The sequence below is a fragment of the Danio rerio genome, chromosome 9, assembly GCF_049306965.1.
Source record: "Danio rerio strain Tuebingen ecotype United States chromosome 9, GRCz12tu, whole genome shotgun sequence".
NCBI lineage: Eukaryota > Metazoa > Chordata > Actinopteri > Cypriniformes > Danionidae > Danio > Danio rerio.
The window spans coordinates 39,130,001-39,152,584 of NC_133184.1; the positions used below are offsets into that span (position 1 = coordinate 39,130,001).

At 42.4% G+C, this 22,584-nt stretch overlaps 1 protein-coding gene across 1 annotated transcript in view; it reads left to right on the top strand.

The window, feature by feature from the left end:
- slc49a4 (solute carrier family 49 member 4) overlaps positions 1 to 22,584 on the top strand; it is an 86,783-nt gene that overhangs the window by 52,247 nt on the left and 11,952 nt on the right. Inside the window, 2 exon segments of the mRNA NM_001004597.1 lie at positions 13,220 to 13,347; positions 17,877 to 18,059. Coding sequence (NP_001004597.1) covers positions 13,220 to 13,347; positions 17,877 to 18,059 — 311 coding nt within the window.

Here is a 22,584-nt window from a genome sequence, read left to right on the forward strand (position 1 = left end):
TACATATATAAATGTATGTATGTATATGTATTTATATATTGTGAAAACACATTGTCTTCATATTATTTAAAGAGTTTGCTGCAATATTGAGCTGAAGCTTGACTTTACAAAATTTAATAGTAATTTAAGTTTAAATAGCAATATCTGTCCATAAATCCAAATCACACAGCCCTACTACAAGTTGTTAAAGCCACTTAATATATAAACAAGTCCACTTTTTTATAACATAATCATTATAAAGTATTTTAAAGAGGTATATTTCGCTTGACAGCATTGTGAAGGGGAGAAAATGTTGACGTCTCATAAAAACAGGCTTTTAAGACCAGTACAGGATCGATTTAGGAGTGGGCTTATGGCAGGTGGTAATTCTACAATGACCATCGCACACAAAACTTTTCACTAAATCAATTAGGGCCAACCACACATAAAATAATTCATATTTAAAATATTATTATAATTATATGCAGGTTGTATGCTGAGCCCCTGACAGAAAAAAACTACTTGCAGAGGTATAAAGATATGAGCAAAAGAAGAAAAAACTAAAATATGCATTGTTATTTTCTACTTGTCAAAACAGTGATTCAGACCTAATTATTAAAGTTTCATGACAATAATGCTAGAATGCTGACATTACTAGAAACTTTCTAAGGTTTTTTTTAGCTTTTAAATGGCCTCGAATGAGTGGATCCGTGGCAACTAGGCATATAAGCCAGTCTCCAACTTGTGTCATACTTTTCAGATCAGTCCTGTGCTCCTGCTGAAAGCGCGTTTATTTTGTCTTTGTTAGGCTTTTTTTTTTTCTGGGTGTTTTGGATCCTCCCAGATCCCAAAGCTAATTTATTCTCTTCCTGCTAATTTATTAAAATCAGCTTTTGTTATGAACAGTGGGTGAAAATGCTAATGAAATGGTCATGTCACACAGACTGATTAAGACACTGGCGTAGAGTAGAGAGGAAGAGCAAAATGTTCTCTGCAAAAAAGCAAGAGATTTGTGTGTCCCTGATGACTAAATGTTTGCAGGAGGACTTCAATCAGCACATCCAGCCAGGTTTTGCATTCTGAAAACCTTTTAATTAGGCAAACTCTGAGTTTAATCAGTTGCCACATTGCTGCATTGGATTCGGTGTTGGTATGAGCATTGCTGTTAAGATTGAAAGCTACAAAAGGCCAAATTTACTAAACAGGCAAATTAACGTGAGAAAACAATCCCATTAAAAATTGCAGGTGGTCTTCACTTATGATCATATCATGCTTTTAATAGGACTTTGATCATTCCTTCAACAACTTGTAATGTTGGAAAGACTTTTTAAAAACTTATTTTTATTAGTTTGAACTGATATATTGTCTGTAAAAAACTGTAAATCTTAATATATGGAAACTTTCAAATGATGTAAATATTTTATAGTGCATGGAAAATTAAAATAAAAAAAGGAAAAAAGAAGGGGGTGTTATGCTTGGTTAGTAAAAACGTTCGAGGTTACTAAAGTAACCCTTCGTTCCCCGAGGAGGGGAACTTCAGCACTATAAGTGGATTTGATTGTAAAATCCACGCATTGGGAGGTTCGGTTCAGAAGCTACTCGTCTGAAAGAGTATTGAACGGGCCAATTAAGAATGAATTGGCAGCGCAAGCCTGCGCAGGTGAGCGGCATAAGCAATCAACTGAGTATATAAGCTCACCTGGCGCCAGCAGACGCTATCCTTTTTAAGCTGAAGAGACTTTCAACAGCTAAGGGACAGTCATTATGGCGACGGAGTATAGTGCTTCCGTTCCCCTCCTCGGGGAACGAAGGGTTACTTTAGTAACCTCGAACGTTCCCCTTCGGGGGGAACTTCAGCACTATAAGTGGATTTGATTGTAAAATCCACGCATTGGGAGCCCATTGAAAGCGCCATAATGACTGCACCTTACCAACACCCCCGATGAGGAGATAGTCAAGCAAGCGTGACGCACCCACATCATGGGGGGCGCGGTCCTCCAACGTGTCCCTGGCCCTAATTTATCCTACTTCAACAGAAGTTTTACGGATTTATATATATTTTTTGGGAAGTCGTGAGCATCTAGATAATTCTAGGAAAATACGACAGTACGTTGGGAAGCGTGCAATCCCGATAGGGAGGACGCTGCGGAGGCCATCCGTTACCCAAGGGGGGATAGATGGCAGAATTTACATATGGACTAGCCCTAAAAAGGGGGAGTACGCATAGCAAAAGAGTGGTTAGCGGGGAGGGAAGACACGGGTCCGCCCAGGGGGGGGGACTTAACCGTGGCTGAATAAGCATATGGGATCGCCTAGTGGGGACCACACATAGCAGGCACCTTTACCCAAAACGCGGGCTGACCAGCGGGCAGACCTACAACGTAGTGGGCCAGCAAGTGACTCCTCCGCTGAGTCAGTGCTGGGGGCCACGGAGGAATCTGCAGGGCTCACCTGACGGGGAACTTTACTGACAGATAAAAAGGCGCACGTATCTCCGTGTTAGGGAAAATGGCGCAGCAAGCGTGTTTCAACACCCTACCGTATTGTTCCCTCAATCACCAAGGGTTACCTAATACCCTTGAGGAAACCGGCTCCACTCGCAGATTGTAAAACCTTGCAAATGTGTTGGGTGTCACCCAGCCCGCAGCTCTACAGATGTCTGTTAGAGGGGCGCCGCGTGCGCGCGCTCGAGAGGATGCGAAGCTCCGAGTGGAGTGCGCACGCGCTCTCGGGGGACGCGGCTCATCTCGGCTCTGATAGTGAAAGAAAGGCATCCACAATCTAGTGGGAACTTATTTCGGTACGGCACTTCCCTGCTGCCGACCGCTATAACAGACGAAGAGCTGCTCAGATGATCTAAACTCTGAGTGCGGTCCGGATAATACGCAAAACACGAACTGGACAATAAATAAGGGCTGGGTCTGCCTCCTCCGAGGGCAGCGCTTGCAGGCTCACTACCTCGTATTAAAACGGAGTGGTAGGAACCTTGGGCACATATCGCGGGCGGGGTCTCAGGACGTGAGAGAAGCCAGCCCAATTACAGGCACGAGTCACTGACCGAAAAATGCCTCCGGGTCCCCGACCCTCTAATCGATATCAACGCGACCAGCAGAGCTGTCTTCAGGGACAGAAATATACTGAGTCGAGGATCGAAGGGATCTGACGCGGCTTGTGTAGCGAGGGCGAGATCCTAAGAGGGCATGAGAGGGGGCGGGGTGGATTAATTCGCTTAACGCCCCTGAGGAACCGGATGATGAGGTTATGCGTTCCCACGGTGCTGCCAGCCACCGCGTTATGAGAGCGGAGATGGCAGCCACGTAACCTTGAGTGTGGAGGGCGACAGCCTGCTCTCCAACTTCTCTCGGCGTAAAGAAAGCACAACGCTGATCTGGCAAATTACGGGGGTCTTCTCAGCGAGAGACACACCATTCAGTGAATAGACTTCACGTCAGGGCATAGGCGCGCTCGGGGAGGGGGCTCTAGCCCGAGTGACGGTATTAGCCACCGCAATCGGAGGTTACCTAAGTCTTCCTCGCGTCTAAAAATCTCCAAAGATCGGCGAGGGTGCCAGGTGGTGCCCTGTCCCTGAGAGAGTAGGTGCTCTCTCGAAGGGACTGCCAGGGGAGGGCTATCGCGAGGGAGAGCTCTGACATCCAGGTCCGGTTGAGCCAGAGGGGCGCAACCAGCAACCTGTTCCTCGTCCTCCCTGACCATGCACAGTAACTGCGCGAGCAGGCTCACTGGGGGAAACGCGTATTGCGCGTGCCCCGAGGCCAGCTGTAAGCCAGTGCATCCGTGCCGAGAGCACTCGGTCAGGGAAAGAACAACTGGCAATGAGCGATCTCGGGGGAAGCAACAGATCGATCTGGGCTTCCCCGAATCGCGCCCATATCAGCTGAACAGACTCGGGGTGGAGTCTCCATTCTCCAGGACGCAAGGCTGCCGTGTGAGCGCATCGGCTGCACGGTTGAGCTTGCCTGAATATGAATGGCGTGCAGCGATTTCAGCCGCGGATGACTCCAGAGGAGCAGACGGCGGGCGAGCTGAGACATGCGGCGAGAGCGCATACCCCCTATACGGCTGATATACGCCACCGCCGCCGTACTGTCCGTCCTGACCAGCACGTGTTGCCGCTCCAACACCGGAAAAAAACGGTGGAGAGCGAGGAACACTGCCAACAGCTCCAGGCGATATGCCAATGCAACTGGTTACCTTTCCACAGGTCCGCAGCCGCATGCCCGCAACGCACAGCCCCCCAGCCCGTGTTGGAAGCGTCTGCTGAAACGACAACAAGACTGGACGCCTGTTCTAGAGACACCCAGGCCTGTAGGAACGAGGGGTCGCTCCAAGGGCTGAGGGCGCGGCGACACAGCGCAGTAACAGAGACTCGGTGTGCGCGCGCGTGCCATGCGTGTCTGGGGACTCGATCGTGAAGCCAGTGCTGAAGTGGTCTCATATAGAATAATCCGAGCGGCATGAAGCGGCTGCGGATGCCATATGCCCCAGGAGCCTCTGAAATAGTTTCAGTGGGACCACTATTTTACTGTCGAGCTCTCTCAGACAGTACAGCATCAGCTGAGCGCGCTCTCTCCGGAGAGGCGCGCTGCCATGGTGACCGAGTCCAGCTCCAGCCCGAGAGAAGAGATCCTCTGCACGGGGGCGAGTTTGCTCTTTTCTCGGTTCACCTGAAACCCCCACAGGTGGAAGTGCCAGAGCACTTTGTCTCTGTGCATAATCAACTCTGTGCATAATCAAAAGAGAGGGCAAATTCAGCCAGTCGTAAAGAAATTGAGTATGCAGATGCCCGCGAGCCGAAGGGGCGCTGAGGCACCCTCCGCGGGCTTGGTGAGGACCCGCGGAGACAGAGAGAGCCCGAAGGGGAGGGCTTTGTATTGCCAAGCTCGACCTTCAAACGCAAACCGCAGAACTGTCGGTGGCGAGGAAGAGTGGAGACATGGAAATACGCGTCCATCAGGTCTAATGCTGCAGACCAACCCAGAGGACGAACGCACCGGAGGATGCGCTTCTGCGTGAGCATTCTGAACGGCAGCTTGTGCAGGCAGCGGTTCAAAACGCGCAGATCTAGGATTGGCCGTGACCCACCGCTCTTTTTGGGCACGATGAAGCATGGGCTCTAAAACCCGCTCTCCATCTCGGCTGGAGGGAGCGGCTCGATTGCATCCTTCGCCAGGAGGACAGCAATCTCCTCTCGCAAGACAGGGGCGGACAGGGGGCTGACCCTGGTGAATACACACCCGTGACTTGGGGGGCCGTTTCGCGAACTGAATCGCATAGCCGAGTCTGATTGTGCGTATGAGCCACCGCGAAGAGCTGGCCCGCGCTAACCAGGCAGGCAGAGCTCTCGCTAATGGACTCATCGCTACAATCGCTGACGTACCAGCAGTGGGGCAGCGCGGAGTGGGTGTGCTGATCCGGGAAGCTCGCGGGTCCCACGGAAAAGCTGGAGGTGAGATATTTGCTCTCACTCCGAACCCGAGCTCCGGAGGGGAGGCTCGATGGTTGGGGGAAAGGAGACCGTCCTCCCAGCGCTCGTAAGCCACTGGCGAAACGCACCGAATCTGCAAGCTAGAAAGCATAGCGTCCCAGACTGGCAGATTTCGGGCTGTCACATCTGGGGAAGTGAAAAGTGCCCTTTCATAATGTTTTCATGGCAGTAAAAAGTGCCGTTGGAAATGGGGCCCCGCCCTCCAGCGGGGAAAGAGCAAGTTCCCTCTTCTCCAGATGGCCTGTCCCAAGGGCGCTTCGCGGTCCGTTGCCGGACTTAGCGGCGTTCTGGGCAGGGGGGCTGCCTGCTTCCGAGGTGCCCGACGCGCTCGCTTCGCCTGAGGCGTGTGCGGGGGCGGAGCAGCTCTCGTAGGCGGGCGCCTTCGGCGAGGAGCAGGTATGAATGGCACGGCGGGCGGAGCGGGCTACGGACCGCCGATAAGACATCACCCACCAACTGCTCTCTCACCGCCTTGAATTCCTGGGTGAATTCACAGACAGTGTCGCCGAACCTGGCTGGGGATATGGGGAAGTCAAGAAAGCGGACTTTGTCGACTTTGCGCATATCAGCCAGGGGTGGCGCTCCTGGACCACTAATGTGGACATCGTCCTCCCCAACGCACACGCAGCGGACTCAGTAGTCCGAAGAGCTAAGTCGGCGGCGGTGCGAAGCTCGTAAGCCTGGGTTGGACCCACCCTCGTGCAGCTCGGCCAGCGCCTGCGCTTGGTAGCGCTGGTAGGTGGCTATCGCATGCAAGGCGGAAGCAGCCTGGCCCGCAGCTATGTAAGCTCTAGCTCCGAGGGAGGTAGATAACTTACAGGCTTTGGATGGGAGACGAGGCGAACCCGCCAAGAAGAGGCGCCGCGCGGATTTACCGTCATCGCGCACTCAACCTGAGGAAACGCCACATACCCCCTGGCCGTTTCACCGTCAAGAGTGGTTAGGGTGGAGGAACACGCAGCACGAGCAGAAAAAAGTGCTTTACAAGACCGCGTGAGCCTACTGTGCACCTCCGGGAAGAAGGGAACGCCCCTCTAGTCGGTCCGGCCGCGGAGCTGGGGGATAAACCATCTCCAACCCACGGCCGAAGCAGCCCGGGAAAGCACGGCTAACATGTCCGTTTCAGGATCCGTAGTGACAGCGCTCACCAGCCCGAAGGGGGCGAGCGGGTCTGGATCATCGGACAATGAAAGCCCACCCTCCGATGCCGCGGTGGACATCTGGTCTCCGGTGTCATCGGGCGTAAGGGCTACCATCTGTTAGACGGATCGCTTCCCCCGCCCGAAGCTTGGATGGAGCGCTTAGAGGAGCGGGAGGTCCGCGGGCCCGTGGGCGACGGATTATCTCTCGCTGAAACCCTCAGATCTGCCCGAGTGCCCGCTGCAGAGCAGGGGACAACTGGGGTGGTTCGCCCTTTTGCAAAGGCTAACCGCGATCTTGCGCAACAGTCATGGCATCGCAATGACGACATGAACTGCCCGCGAGCAGCGCATTAACATGCTGGACCCCCAGACATGTAACACAGTGCCCGCGCCCATCATCCGAGGACAGGAAACCACCGCATCCAGAAACGCACAGTCGGAGCGCCGTCCTGATAAGGACGTGCTGCACGACTGTGTTGCTCTTTCTGTGAAGTTTGCAACTTTATACGCACCGCTCTGGAGGACCGGACCCAAAGAACGCCAGGCAAGGGAGAAACCCAGCTCGACCGTCTGCCACTGCGTGTACACACTCTGGACCGGGAGAATGCTCTCGTTCGCTCAGAATCGCTGGTCACAGCAGGAGGAACCCTCATCGACTCGATCAGAAAGTCTCTGAAGCGAAAAGGATAGCGTCTGCTGGCGCCAGGTGAGCTTATATACTCAGTTGATTGCTTATGCCGCTCACCTGCGCAGGCTTGCGCTGCCAATTCATTCTTAATTGGCCCGTTCAATACTCTTTCAGACGAGTAGCTTCTGAACCGAACCTCCCAATGCGTGGATTTTACAATCAAATCCACTTATAGTGCTGAAGTTCCCCCCGAAGGGGAACGTATATACTATAAATGCTTAAAAGTCTCTGAAATAAAGCCTGAATGAAAGAAAAGCTTTTCTCTGTTCTATAAGGATGAGTATTTTTAAATTTTTTTTTATTTCACCTTGTCCACGCATTCACATTAATATTGTACCATATTTCATTTAATAATCTTAACTTATAAATTTTGCATCTCAGAGGAATCAAGCACAATTCCATGTGCAACAGGTTTACACAAATAACTAAGGGGGTCTTAAAAATAATGTTTTCAATTTTAAAATCCAAATTTTGAGCCTAAAAAAGTCTTAAATTCACTAAAATATTCTGTTGTAGATCTTAAATCATTTTAAACGAGTCTTAATTTTCATTTGTCCATGTAAAGCTACCCAATCAAACCAACACCCATCCTATCACTAACATTCCATATCAATAAAATGTGTCAACTCTTATTTATTAACTCTATTTGCCAACTCTATTTATATTTTTTCCATTTATATACATATAGTTTAATTATCTTCCTTAATATAACATTTGGTTTTAATGTTTTTTTTTATTTTTATTCTGACTGGGCAATTTGAAAAAAAAACTTAGCGTTTAGCCTTATGTACTGTAAGTCTGAAATTTATTTCATAATGGTCTTAAAAAGGTCTTAAAAAGTCTTAAATTTGACTTGATGAAACCTGTAGAAACCCTGTACCTGTATTCATGCCTTCCATTAGGGATGCAAATCTACATCTCTTTATCTGATCTGAACTGCGATTAAAAATGCGGTTTACTATACTTTCATGAACGAGCTGCAGGTTTGATGTGGTGGTTTTAACAGCACCAATGATAGACCAAGCATAATCACAAGGTACGCTACACTATGCTACTGTTTATTTAATACCATTTTTTTCCAATAATTTTGTCAGTTTTCATGACAAATTAAGAAAATAACTACAATATTTTAACCTCAAATTAATAAATTATATCTAAAACTGTATATATAGACATATAAAACCTTTACATTTTAGATTGTATTACATTTTTTATATTGATTTCGTGACATTCATGGTGCACTGACAATGCTTTATATTTTTGACTTAACTTCACTACACAAGAATTCTTTTATTAAAATGTATAATTTATACATATGTTTATATATTATTTATAATACAATTTTGTCATTTAATACAGGCAGTCAGATAAATGAACTGTTTTTACCAATTTTACCAGCTCAAAAAAAGGTCTTTGACCGTATCAACAAAACTCAAGTGCATGCACAGAACAACATGTGCATTTATAGCAAATTAATCAATGCAAATACATTTAAAGTGTTGAAAAGATTTTTATGCATTATTGAAACATCAGGGAGGACACAGCAAAGAAATATGACTTATTAAATTAAAACTACTTTATAATGTTATGCGACACATTTAAATTAAAAGGGAAACATAAGAGCAATCTTAAGCAAAAAGAAAGACTCCTAGCCTATAAGGTGTCTTATGGAACATCTTAAGCTGACTAGTAGCAAATTTTTTTCTTTCCCTTATATTTATTCATCATAATGATGGAACTTGTGACCTTAGTTGGCTAATTATGGTTTTTGGAAATGCACCCCTGGGCGGATTGTTTGATTTTAAGGGCGTTCGCTTGCACTGGTCCAACAATGAAAAAAACGGTTGTTCCTTCCGCTACCTGGTGGATATTGCGAAAAGCACAAAAATGAAAAGCGGCCTTTGCTGCTGCACCACAGTGCGTGACTTCGCATGACAAATTGTAGCACTACTTGTGAAGAAACACACATTCTCTGTGACCATATCGGTATTATCCCGCTTGCTTTTTGAGCATTATCAAGCAAGTTTATAAACACCTTTGATTGGTCATTGTGTTTCCGCACTCAACAGAAAGGATTGGCTCTAATGCTGCGTTCACACCAGAGTAATTTACATGTTAAGTCAGTGCAAAAACGCGAATAGACATCCTACGGTGCAATACGCGCAAATGAGGCAGTGCAAGTCGTGCGAGTTGAGCGTTTTGCGAGATTGATGCACCTAAAGGGCATTCTGCACATACCGCACGAATCGCTTGAGTTGGAAAATCTGTACTTCATCGAACATTCGCGCCACATTAAATGAGCTTTCTCTTGTAGGGGCGAATGAAACAAGTAAACTCAAAATGTTCACGTGTCTTTATGTGCGAATAGTGCGATTTATTCTTGCATACTGCGTCTGGTGTGAACACAGCAAAACAGTCAGCTCTGGCGTTATTCGCCGATGTTATATATGGCCGCGGGTTGGATAATTATAATTACTTGTGCTCGCCTCCCTCACCATAGTAATAATCTAAATAATTCCAGCTTTTGGGATTTGAAAATCACACTTTTTCAAATCACGGTTTCGGTTTGAAAGTAATTAATTGTGCAGGCCTACCTTCTATTGCTAATTTTTCACTAGATGCCATTTGTAAATTCTGAGTGAAGTTTAATACTAAAAGAAGGTTTGCACTGGCACAAGCTGTTAGTGAATCCAGCCAAAAGTTGTTTCAAATGTCAATGAAGATCTGCCCGCTGCCCTTGTTGTGTGTGTTGTATTTTGTGTTGTGTGTGTGTGTTTATTCAAATGAGCCATGAGCTGATGGGAATTGATAAAGCTGATTAAAGAATGCACACCCTGCTGGTTGCTTTGGCACTTTTACGTGTTTGCTTTTTTCTCACTTTGGCTGTTCTGTTGGGACAGGTTGCAGAGAGAAGCAACAGATGCCCCACTAAGTCTCCGTGGCAGCCTGGTCCTATTAGTGGTCGTTTGGCGAGTGATCTCTCGTTAATGGGCCCCTGTGAGTTACGGGGTCCAGCGGCCTCCCCGTGCCACGAATCGTGTGGGAAATGCGTTAACATGAGTTATTATACGCTCTCCGCCGCGGAGCACAGCCCTTTGGGTCAAGTCCACGCTTTAGAAAAATGGATGCATTAAAATTGAGCTGCAGGGGCGATGGCTTCACATTCTAATTGATGCCATTCTGGAGGTGGATATAATAGCTGCAAGTCCTCGTCAAAGACTCGTCCTCGTTTGCCGTTATGGTGGAGTTATCCTAGACGGGTGAATCATAAGAGGCTGTCTCTGCAGGTCAATTAACAGTTTTGTGGTGTGAGGTATGCTGAGCAGTTGGGCAAACAATGTGAGGCCTGACCAACCACCAGACTTTAATCGTCAGACAGCAGTCGGGAGGTAGGGGTGACATTGCTATTTGAATGAAAAACGAGACTGTGTTTCGGAGGGTCATGAAAGTAAAGTGTGAAGCAGAACCAATTAAAGTCTACGCTTGATTATTACAGGAAGAGTCAAAAGTGAAATGTATATATTCTTCGTATATTCCAACCTATATAATTTTTTTTTTATTTAGCACAAAAGAGACATTTTGAAGACCACAGCTCCAAATTACCCTAAAAAACACATAGAAGTATTGCAGAAGGGTTCTGTACATCTGTATATGTTTTGATATGCCGAATTTAAATGTACTTGAACTGAGATTGAGATGTGTAAAAATTATTTTCAATGAATGTTTACATAAATCTAGTATTTTTCTTACACAAACGCTGCAACCTTTTTTTTTTTTATTATTAACTGTTTAACTGTTCCATTCTGTGCCAATCCAGGCAAAAATATTTTTTTGATGATGATTCAATGTCAATTTGTCATTTTATTTGTTGAACCCCAGGAAGAATAGCCACTATGTATGTAGGTAGTGACTAATGGGGATCCAGTGTATCCTCTAGGATTTTTTCCAGCTCTGACAGCAGGCCTTTTACCCAGATACCAGATACCTATGGCAGTATTTCAATGACTTATGATATGAGCGCAGTATTACAAGTCGAGATCACATTTATGCAATACGAGCATGCCAAACTCTTTGCTTGTGCACCGATTTCCTGCACAAAACTTTTTGCAAACCCTCAAATATACGCGGCTCAAGTGCAGATTTTCTTGTGTGATCACAAATAAACGCTGCTGAAGTACGATTTAGTGCATTTATGTTACGAGCATGTCTCCAACAATTATTAGATTTGCTAGAATATTTATGAATGTCTCCAATAGACAGAGCGGCATTAATGCTTTCTGAAGTAAAGTGAAACGGCTATAAACCACTGCATGATCAAGTCATTGTATGCAGAGCCATAGATCTTTATCTATAAAGTATAACTATGGAAACTGTGTTCATCTTAACTGAAAGCTGCGTCATGTTTGCTGGCCTCACACACCTGTCAGTCAGCATGTCACCTTAAAAGTTTAAACAAATAAAGCACAGCACTACTACTGTTACAGAAATGTTTGCGCTGTTATAATTCACTTAGCTTTTAATACGTTTTGGTGCGATTTATAACCCGCTATTAAAAAACCCCAAAAAAGACGACTAAATGTTTTAAATAAGAAGCTGTAATGTATGCGTGGTGGGATGAATTTTGGTGTGGCATCTCACAATGGAAGAATGAATGTTGCAGAAACCATAGGTATCTTCATAAACAACAATAGTGGAGTTGACTGGAATGTAATACAAATGCTCAAGTTATTGACTTACTAATGCAAGTATTATGTAAAATAAGACATTGATGATAATCCGATATATCTGTTTGAAAACCTTTTTTCTGGTACTGTTTTGTCAAATAACAAAAAATAAATAAAGTGTAAATGAATAAAGCTTATGTATAGCCTGCTACAAAGAAACTAGCTGCCAGGCAACAAAATGGTAGCATTACACACACAAGCTCTTTACCATTTCAGCATGATCCGTGCCTGGAATTACGTGCAGAGAATGCTTTGTAATCATGCGCGATGTAACAAGCTCATGTGGAAATACAACTGGAACCATACCGCATTGTTCTTAGAATTGTGGGAAAGCTGCTAAAGTGATTTAAAGGACTAGTTTAATCGATGTACACAGATCTTGTAGCACATTTATGTAATGTCATTCTGTGATCATCATTGGCTGCCCTCAAATAGCATCTACTTTGTCATCATACACTGTAGTTGATGAGTTCTTGTCAACATCATGTTGAGAGTAGTTTTTAAGTAATGTGGCCCCTTTTATGGTGCTTTATTTGTAATTTCAGAGCCTTCCTTCGGTCTCATTTTCTTTTCATTGTATGTTAAAAAGTGCTGTTTTATCATACTGATAAACATTAAAAGACAGGACAGAAAGACATTTTTTCTGGAATGATTACTTTTAAAAGAATAAAAAGCCCATAAGCTATCATTAAAAAATATGTGTCTTTGAGCTCTGATGCAACAAATAATAGCTCCTCCATAAAATATTTTTATTATGACGGCTTTCATCTTTTAAAGATGGTGCATAACATGCCCTAGAGAAATTGCCATGTATTGCCGTCATGTTAGAGGTGTTAAAATGTGTCTGATACCCGATGAGAGGAAACGCTGTGGAAAAATTCATCAAAAACAATGATGTTAGAGCGGATCAAATATACAAGACAGCATGAGCATTTGTTTTGAGTTCTCTTCAGTAGGCACGTTTTTTTGAGGGACAAGATTTTCCGCTTGCGTCTGGTCTCTGACGTCGGTGCCAAAAATAACATCTGTGAAAAAGTTTCACCTGCGCCTGCCTGTAATTTGCCGCCTCTGTAGTTTTTGTGTGCGTGCGTGTGTGTCTTGTTCTGTCACCTTTGAGCTATGACTCGAGATTCAACTCTCTCTCCTCCTACACTCTTTTGTTTTCTGTTTTTGCCCTCAGGTTTGCTGACTATATTCGAGGAATGCTGAAGCTGATTTTGGTGCTGATGTTTGCCGGCGCATCCTTGGCGGCCACCTGGTTCACGCTCACCTGCCTGACCAGGCTCACTCACCTGCCCTCCACGAAAGGTACGCTGTAGTGAAAAGGACAGTATGTTCTGCCTCGTGCACATCCCCTAAAACTGTCACCCCGCAGGGAGTCTGGCAGACGAAAGCCAGCGTAGGGAAGCTGCAATTGTATTGGTGAGAGGGAGCCAGAGGAACTCATTAAGTCCAGATCAGTTAAGGGAAAAAGCGAGTGGGGCTCTAGAGAAGCCGGCCTGAAACAAACATATGCCCCATAGATCAGCCTGCTCAAATATTTCCATCAATTATCATTTGATGGTTGGCACCTGACTTTTTTTTATCTGTTTTCTCCCAGAATTCCTGGCAGGCTCATGGGCCGTCGCTCCATCTGCCATGATTTTATATCGCACACTCGTGTCCCATTGTCATCCTTGGCTCCCCATGCCCCTCGTGATTCATATCACTCACTAATGAATACAAGGCTATGTTGTGGCAACATCAATTCATCACAACTTATTCTAGCTGGAATCGTTATGCATGGAATAATTGACAGCAGTTCTTTGTCTACCATGTCCCTGTAATTTAACAGCGCCGCTGTCATTTTTTTCCACTTATGTCACGGTTACCACGTGGATACCAGTACTTCCCTTCGTACGCTTTATCAAATTAAAGCCTGCCACCAGAAAAAAATTGAGATTTGTGTGTGTGTGTGTGTGTGTGTGTGTGTGTGCGCGCATGTGTGTGTAGTGCAATTTTAATGTCTCGGAGTCTGAAAGACATTTGACAAGAAATGCTGTTGCTTAGAAGCAACAATGCACACTTGAATAAATGCATTTATATCAAATGTGACACCAGTATAAGTGCTTGTCATAGAATGCATGATTGTAAAAAGTTTTATTTTTTATTACTTCATTCAAGAGGTTTAAAAATCCATTTGAAATATATGGATCTGAATGTCTAAATAATATTCTGTTCATTTTGAGTCTGGGGCGACATGTTATCTTAGTGGTTAGCACTGTCGCCTCACAGCAAGATGGTCGCTGGTTCAAATCCCAACTGGGTCAGTTAGCATTTCTGTGTGGAGTTTGAATGTTCTCCCCATGTTGGCGTCGGTTTCCGGGTTAATTTTCCCCCTTTTCATGATAATATGACAATCTGCAGTCTTGGCTGCTGAAAATCTACCTGAAATGTTCACTAAATAATAAAACAAAAATCATAAATTAGAAAACATTTTATATTAAATTGTAATCAATTTTACAAATAACATTTTATTTATTGTATTTTTTATCAAATAATTATAGTCTTATATTTTCAAATTACTATTCTTCAAATAATTTAAAGATTTTTGGGAAACACTTTATTTTGATAGTCCATTTGTGTATTAGTAGACTTTCTTCCTAATATCTGTTGATACTGCTTCTAAACAGACATTTAACTGACTATAAGAAACTTTGCAAGTACATGTCAACTTACACTAACGCTAACCTCTACCTAACAGTCTACTTATAATCTAATGAGAATTAGTTGCCATGTAGGTGCAATGTAACTTAAATTCAACAAACAGGCCATCAAAATAAAGTGTGATCAATTTTTGTATTAAAGTATTTAAAAGCCACTAGAACAGCCTTATATATTTCAGTATGATGTATTAATTATGATAAAACATTGCTGCTTCTTCTCCACATGATCATGACTAGAAGAACTGAAAGCGGTGGACAGTGGCATAATAAAAGCTCTACTGCTGTTGTGTTGCATCAGCAATTGATTCAGGCTCTCCCCGTGTTCACATGGGTTTGCCCCACAGTCCAAAGACATGCGCTGTAGGTGAATTGAATAAAGTAAATTGGCAGTTGTGTATGTGTATAAATGAGTGTGTATGAATGTTTCCTAATACAGTACTGGGTTGCAGCTGAAAGGGGATCCGCTGTGTAAAACATTTGCTGGATAAGTTGGCGGCTCACTATGCTGTAGTGACCCCTGATTATTAAAGGGACTAAACCAAAGAAAAATGGATGGTTTTTCAGTCTTACTCTATTTCATACTACCATGATAAGAAGTGTTAAATATTTCAGAAATATTTTTGGAGGAGTCCCATAGGATGTAATGAAGATGACAACTTCCATGATTCCCCACAGCAGCATCAAAACACATTTGTAAATATGTGCCCTTTAATGGCAAAAATCCCATACTGGGATTATAAAATGAAGTTTTAATCCCTAGTTGCAATATTTCCGATAAAGCCATGGCACATCAAGCTGATGTAAAATAATTATTGGCACCCCAATCTGACAGTATTGTCTGTGCCTTGGCCAAAATGCTGCGCTCAAACACAAAACGGCTACAGGCGACTGCAAATAAATATATTCAGAGCCTAAAAATATTTGCATATTAAAACACTCTTATGATGACGTAACATTAGAACAGCTTTTTTTCTGAGCTGTCTTTGCTTGCTTTTATTTTATTCTCTCGTACAACCCGTTCATTAAACCGAACATCCAATTAGAGTGATCTCTCTTACTGACAGCCTAACACCACTTCAACACACCAATCCCTCACTGACAGTGTGGATTTAACATGCTGAATTAGGCCAACTGCCATCAACGTGAGCCCAACTAGTGTCCAAATTTGAAACGTATAACAAAAACTAGCCCTACAGATTTTCACTGACAGCCAAATGTCAGCTAATGTTTAATGACAGCCAAAAGTTACCATCTTCAGGGTATCCATGGGGTCTTAAATTTTTTAAATAAAATTTCAGGCTTTAAAAAATATAAATTAACAGAAATATTGTTTTGTGTCTTAAATCATTTTTAACAGGTTTTAATTTTCCATGTAAAGCTACACAATCAAGCTAACACCATTCCATCTCAAAAAAAGTTTTAACAAAAGGTTATTTATTAACTGTATTTACCAATATTTTTTAATTATCTTTCTTACAATAACATTTGTTTTAATGATTTTTAAGATGTTTTTACTGGGCCATTAGAAAAAATCTTTAGCGTTTAGCCTTGTGTAAGTCCTAATTTCCTTTTTATAATAGTCAAGATCTTAAAAAGTCTTATATTTGACTTGATGAAACCCTGATCTTCTCAAACACTGACAGATTAATCTGATAACTTGTAAACCTAAAGGAAAGTTTATGAAAATACATTAATACATTTTTCTTAACAATATTACTCCCAAGCAGCCTCCCGTTGGGTCCTAGTACCTGCCCTTCTAGAAATTTATTCAAAGACTGATTGCTAGACTACTAAAGATGAAAGAAATGCTCGTTCCATCTAGGAGCAAAGCATCAACTGAGGTCATAAAATCACAAGTCTGATTTTAATTTATTGTAAAAAGCTAATAAATAAAGATCTTAAGCCGGACTCTGCAAATTAACCTTTAAATTAACACTTTTCAAAAACACACAAACAGAAAAGATGTTGGCATCAGCTCAACACAAAGCAGTTTGAAAATATAGGTAAAAAACCAATACATTGGGGATTGAAAGTTTGGGCACCCCAGGTAAAAATTGTACTAATGTACAAAAAAGAAGCTATGGAAAGATGTAACAATCTCCAAAAGGCATTAAATTGCAGATTAGCCATTCTTATAGTATGTCAAAAAAGTTATATTTTTTTACACTTTTAAAATAATTGAAAAGAAAAATGGCGTTTACAAAAGTTTAGGCACCCTGCAGAGTTGATATCTGGTACGGGTCATTAGATTTTGAGTATCAACCGATACCGAAACCCGATTCCATACTTCTATAATACATAAAACAAGAATAGAGAAGAGCGTAGAAACAGATCCAGGATGTTTCTTATTTTTTATGTATTCATCTTATTTTACATTCAACAGCTCTGTTAACAAACAGCACTGTGAGGTAGCTTGAACAATCAAGTAACAAAAAACAAATTCTTCAATTTTGGAAATCAGTGCAACAGTAAATATAGCATCTCACCTTAAAATACCCAGCAGGCAATCTCAAGTTTACATATCTCACAGTTTGCCGTGGTAATGTTAATGTCATTAACTTTATAATATCTCCAGACCGTAGACATACTCGCGTTTTTCGCTTCTAGCTGCTTTCGTGTTCTACTTTGCCAGCATTTAACCAGTAGCATCTCTGCAACAAAGTGATGTCATGCCGCACACGTTGCTGTTTCTGTGTGAAGTCAAGAAAGAGGTTTAACTCTGTGTCAACGCATAACTATAGATGTGTTAAAAATAATGAGTATATATATATTTATATAGATACATAAATATTCAAGTCCTGATCGGGAGGTAACATCCGATTCCAATGGAATCTAAAAACTGTGTGATTGGCCCCGATTTTTTAATCATGTGACCAGATCTGGCCATCCCTAGTATCAGTAGTACCAACTTGGCACATAATCATTACTTGAATATGAGGTGTAGCAGTGTTTTTCTTGTTGATTAGAGTATTTTTGCTAAAATGGCCTGCAAAGCAGAAAAACTCAATTAGAAAGCATTTCTCCATCAAAAATCATTTGCAAAGCTGTCTTTCTATATATGTAAAAAGATACTGTATTATTCTAGAAATCTTTTTGAAATACAGCTCACTCACTCTCTTTCTCTGTCTTTAGCCACACTGTACACCTCCTGCATCCTGGTTGGCATCTTCATCAACAGCAGTGTGCCCATCTTCTTGGAGCTGTTCATTGAGACGGTTTACCCTGTACCCGAGGGCATCACCTGCGGGGTGGTCACTTTCCTCAGCAACCTCTTCACTGGGCTTCTGCTGTTTTGCCTCACTTTTTACTTCACAGGTAGCTTCATATTTTTCTTCATTATAGACAGCAAAGCAAACTAAGCTTTTACTCAGTCTAAATAAACAGGTACACACAGCAGAGATATGGATTTAAGTTTTTGAATGACGATTAACTTTCGATGTGAGGCGGTTTTGATGAAAAACTGTGCTGGGAGATTGACTTGTCTGGCCTATGGCGCTGTGTAAATAGGAGCTTCCAGCTGAATATTGATGAGCCACTTTCTGACAGGTGTCTTTAGACTGACAGGTAGTCCAGTTTTATTCTAGCTTGGTGGACACTGTTTTGTCAGGTTAACAGAAAGGCTGTTGATGTTTTTCCATTCAGATAGACACCCTGTCATGATGGGTTATGTTTAATAGTGTGCCTACACAACATATATACGTAAATAAATATATTCATTCTTGGGGTTAAATCACACTTGCAATATGAGCACTAAACAGTGAAAATGAATCCCATAGATCCCAAAGAGAAATCTGATTTATAGAGGACTAGAAGTCGATAGAGTTTGAGTTATTAGTTATTAGTTTTTAAAGAACCCCTATTTTGCAGTTTAAATGGTCATATTTTGGTTTTTGGGGTCTCTGATTACAGGCTGATATGCATGCAAGGTCAAAAAAACGACTTTTACCGAATTATCCCAACGACTCCCATATGATTTGTTCAGCGATTCATTTGCTCCCAAACCTCTCTTTTGCGTAAGCTGATCTGCTGTGATTGGTCCAATGACCCAGTCGGTTGTGATTGGTTGACTGGGTTCAGTGCGAGACAGAGAGAAACGCCCACCACAGATATGAAGTAGAACAGTATGTGAGAGCCCAATACAGGAATGCATTAAAGCAATGCAGTTAAACACCAGCATATTACTCCACTTTTAACCTTAACCCCATGTAATAACAACACACATTTAATTTTAACCCACACAGTGGCAAAAGTTGAACTATTTTGAAAATTGACTGTGTCACGCATGTGACGAACAGCTGATGTGGCCATAGCAAAGGCAAACAGCAGAGGATTGCAAGTTCAGAAACGCATTTAAATCGGTAAAGGAAAAAGCACGCGTTGTATTTTCAGCGGGCTTTTGGATGCAATATGTGAATAACCCATAAACATTTAACCTGAGAGATACAGTATAAACTCTGATCTATAATAGATAATTGATTACAAGCCGTGCAGAGCGATTACAAGTTACAGCACAGTTAAATACATATTTTGCAAACTACACAAAATGAGGCAACAACTTTAAATACATTTACAGTACATGTTATGATCCGGAAAAAGAAGAAACTGGTCCATCTGAACTGTAACAGTTACTGACTAAAGCTGCGGTCACTGGACTTTTCTCCCCATAGACTTCCATTCATACGCACGTTAATGCGTCGGACCAGAAACGCAAGGTCATGCTGCAACTTTCGCAAATCACTGCGCTGGAAAGTTCACGCTTGGTGAACTCTGACCTGCGAAATCGCATCTCTTGACTGCGTGAGACCAATCAAGGATCAAAACATGACCTCTCTGTACAGAAACTTAACATATGGAGCAATCGCTTGCTTTTTTTAATGTCTAATCATCTTGTCTAATTCCGCCCCTTTTCGCAGCGCTGTATAACAGATTTTTGCCAGCTCAAACTCTGGTGTGACTGCAGCTTAAGTCTGATAAAGTCCCATACATAATAGTATCTGCTGCTCCTGTCTTTAATAGTGAACGGCCAATGAATCCTGCATTGCAGTGTAGGCTATTGTATCAAAAATCAGAAAACAAACATCAATAGGTTGGCTATACTGTGGTATTTTTATGAAAATAAACTTCAACCATTTTATCCCTGCAGCCGAATCTCCATCTCTCAGTGATCATCATATTAGCATCATGATTAGTCCCGTTAACCCCTGCGCTCCGCTAGTGTCTGAAGAGAAAGGTTTTACCGGAACCAGTTGTACATACAGTATTTGGTGATGTATCGTATCAACGTTGACGAGTTCAAGCAAAAGATTTGAACCCAACACAATTCATTTATTAGACTCTGAGTCGACTATTTCGTTAAAGAGTCAAGAGTTTGTATTTCACAATGTATTTCAGATTTAAACCTCAACGGATGTTTTCATTCACTTAGTGCGGTGTTACACACTACATAGAAGCTCATTTTCAAAAACTTTTTAATTGTTAGGTTTTTTGTTGGTATGCAGCTACCTAGCCAACACAAAAACAAAAACACAGGTAGCATTTAATTTTGTTCATTTAATTTTTTACGTTTTATTTAGCTCTACAAAAACAATAACTTGAAGTATTTCAACATTACTTATTAATAAATTAAAATTCAACAGTTAATTCTCATTGTTCCCAATTCTCAGGAACAAAAGCAGGACTTATAACATTAATTACCAGCAGCTCCTTTAAGAAATATTATGCACATACACAAAGTTATGACTTATGTTGTACATTAGATTTATTCTATTTATTCTCACTCTGTGAGCAAATGAAAACTAAGAATTGAATTTACACTTTTTTTTTCTTCTCATTGTTGCAACTGCACTTGACCAATTTATTAGGCTTACAAAAAGACCAACATTTTTGTGTTTAATTGAGTTGTGTGATGCTGCGTATCTCTCATTTGTTTGTGGGTGCGAGCCATTTTTCATGGGTACTAAAGCTTAGGGTTCAGAGCATCTTCGAGACATCGCTGTATCTTCATAGCAATGCTTAGGAAACCACCCACAACACTTGTGGGTGTTACGTTTGTCAGGGACAAGCACCACTCACATTTTCTTCAGAGATTAGCTTATGTTATGAATAATACAGTCATCAGCCTCTGTTCATACTGGCCACTGTCAAATCCAGATGCCCGCTGTGATACACTCATCTCCCCATTCTGTCAGTGGCTCTGACAGCTCTCTGTTTTTATGAGCAGTCGGGTTGCTGGCCTGCTCCCAGGTGTCAGGAACGACTGCAAAAAACTCCCCAGTCTTCCTGCTGATCCCTTGGAGAAGATTAAACCGAGATGAGTGAGCTTAACTGGCTCATCCTTTCAAATCTGATTGGGTTATCGGTCCCAAATGAAGCCACGAGATTCGTTCTGCCTTTGTGTGGCTGTCAGAACAGCGGTGGCCTGCCAACACCGTGCAATGGCTGAAAATAACGCAGAAACAATGAGCTCTCTATATATAGCAGGTTATTACGTTGGCATTGCTATTGAGTTTTGAACACTTTGTTTCTGTTTAGGCCAATTGGTGTGTAGGCGCTGAAGAGATGATGGATGGATTTCTGTTTGTTTCATCAGAACCATCCTGCAACCTCTCGCTGCTCCACTGGCAGAAAGCCCTTCGCAACATAATAAGCCCTCTGTTAACTAAACTGCATAGGAATCCTCCTCTTAAAGGTGTAGGTTCACTTTAAAAAATCTTTGAGAGTTTACAAGGATTTTCAAGCAAATGTACATTTACATAAGATAAATGCTCAAGGAATATCATCCTTGAACATCCGTTGATGTAATGTTCTTCTATATTTTTATCAGTTTTCAATGTTATTTTTAATTTTTTATGAGCTAGTACTTGGACACAATCATTCAACTGTGAGGGTTTCTAGCTAGTGCAGTGTCTCTCACCTCATTCCTGGAGGACTGTAAGCTCTGCATATTTTTTTTGTCTTTTTAATCACACTTGATTTAGATCATCAGCTCTTTAACAGAGACTGAGAGACCTGAAATGGGTGTGACAGACAAAGCAGATATCCAAAACATTCAGTGTTGGTGTGAGTGGTTGAGAAACACTGATCTAGAAGACCACTAATTGAGTCAAATTTTTCTGATTCTCTGTACTTTCATTTTCATTGACTTTAGTTCATACACACAAATATTTGGCCCTGTTAACACTGTCAGATCTTGATGCCCAATTCTGATTTGTTGCCTATATCTGATGTATTGCCTGTCCGTTTACACGTTCTTTTAATTGTGACCCATATCTGATTCATGTGTTTACACTTGCCATACAATTTATAATGTTGCGGGATGCATAAAGGCAGCAACATCTGCACATTACTAACCACAATAGAAGAAAAATTACCTTGATTTTATCTCTGTGAAATATGCGAAGTCTGTACAACTTTAAAATGATTTTGAGGCGGAGGAGGAGGGAAAGGGCCGTCATCGCAGCTTTGGTTTATTTATGGTGTCTTCCACCAATCAGAGGAATTTGTGGGTATGAGAGAGATCTCAGGTCTGATAGTTGCAAATTGTGGCGACTGACCACTTTCCTCCTCCATGTTTCCTCTGTTGTTGTTGTTTACCACGTCAGCGTCTCCACCTAAGCTCCTCCCTCTGCGTCATTAATCTTCGGAGAAGTACCACATTTTTGCAAGTTTAATAATGTACAAAACGGATTGCCTTTATAAATCTGATCTGCCTGTTTACATGGCATGTCGCATTGTCAGATTTCCAATTTATATCTGATTTATTTGCACATATGGCCTGATACTGATCTCTGAATATCCAAATGCATTCTTTTTTTGTGTTTACACGGTCATAGAACAGATC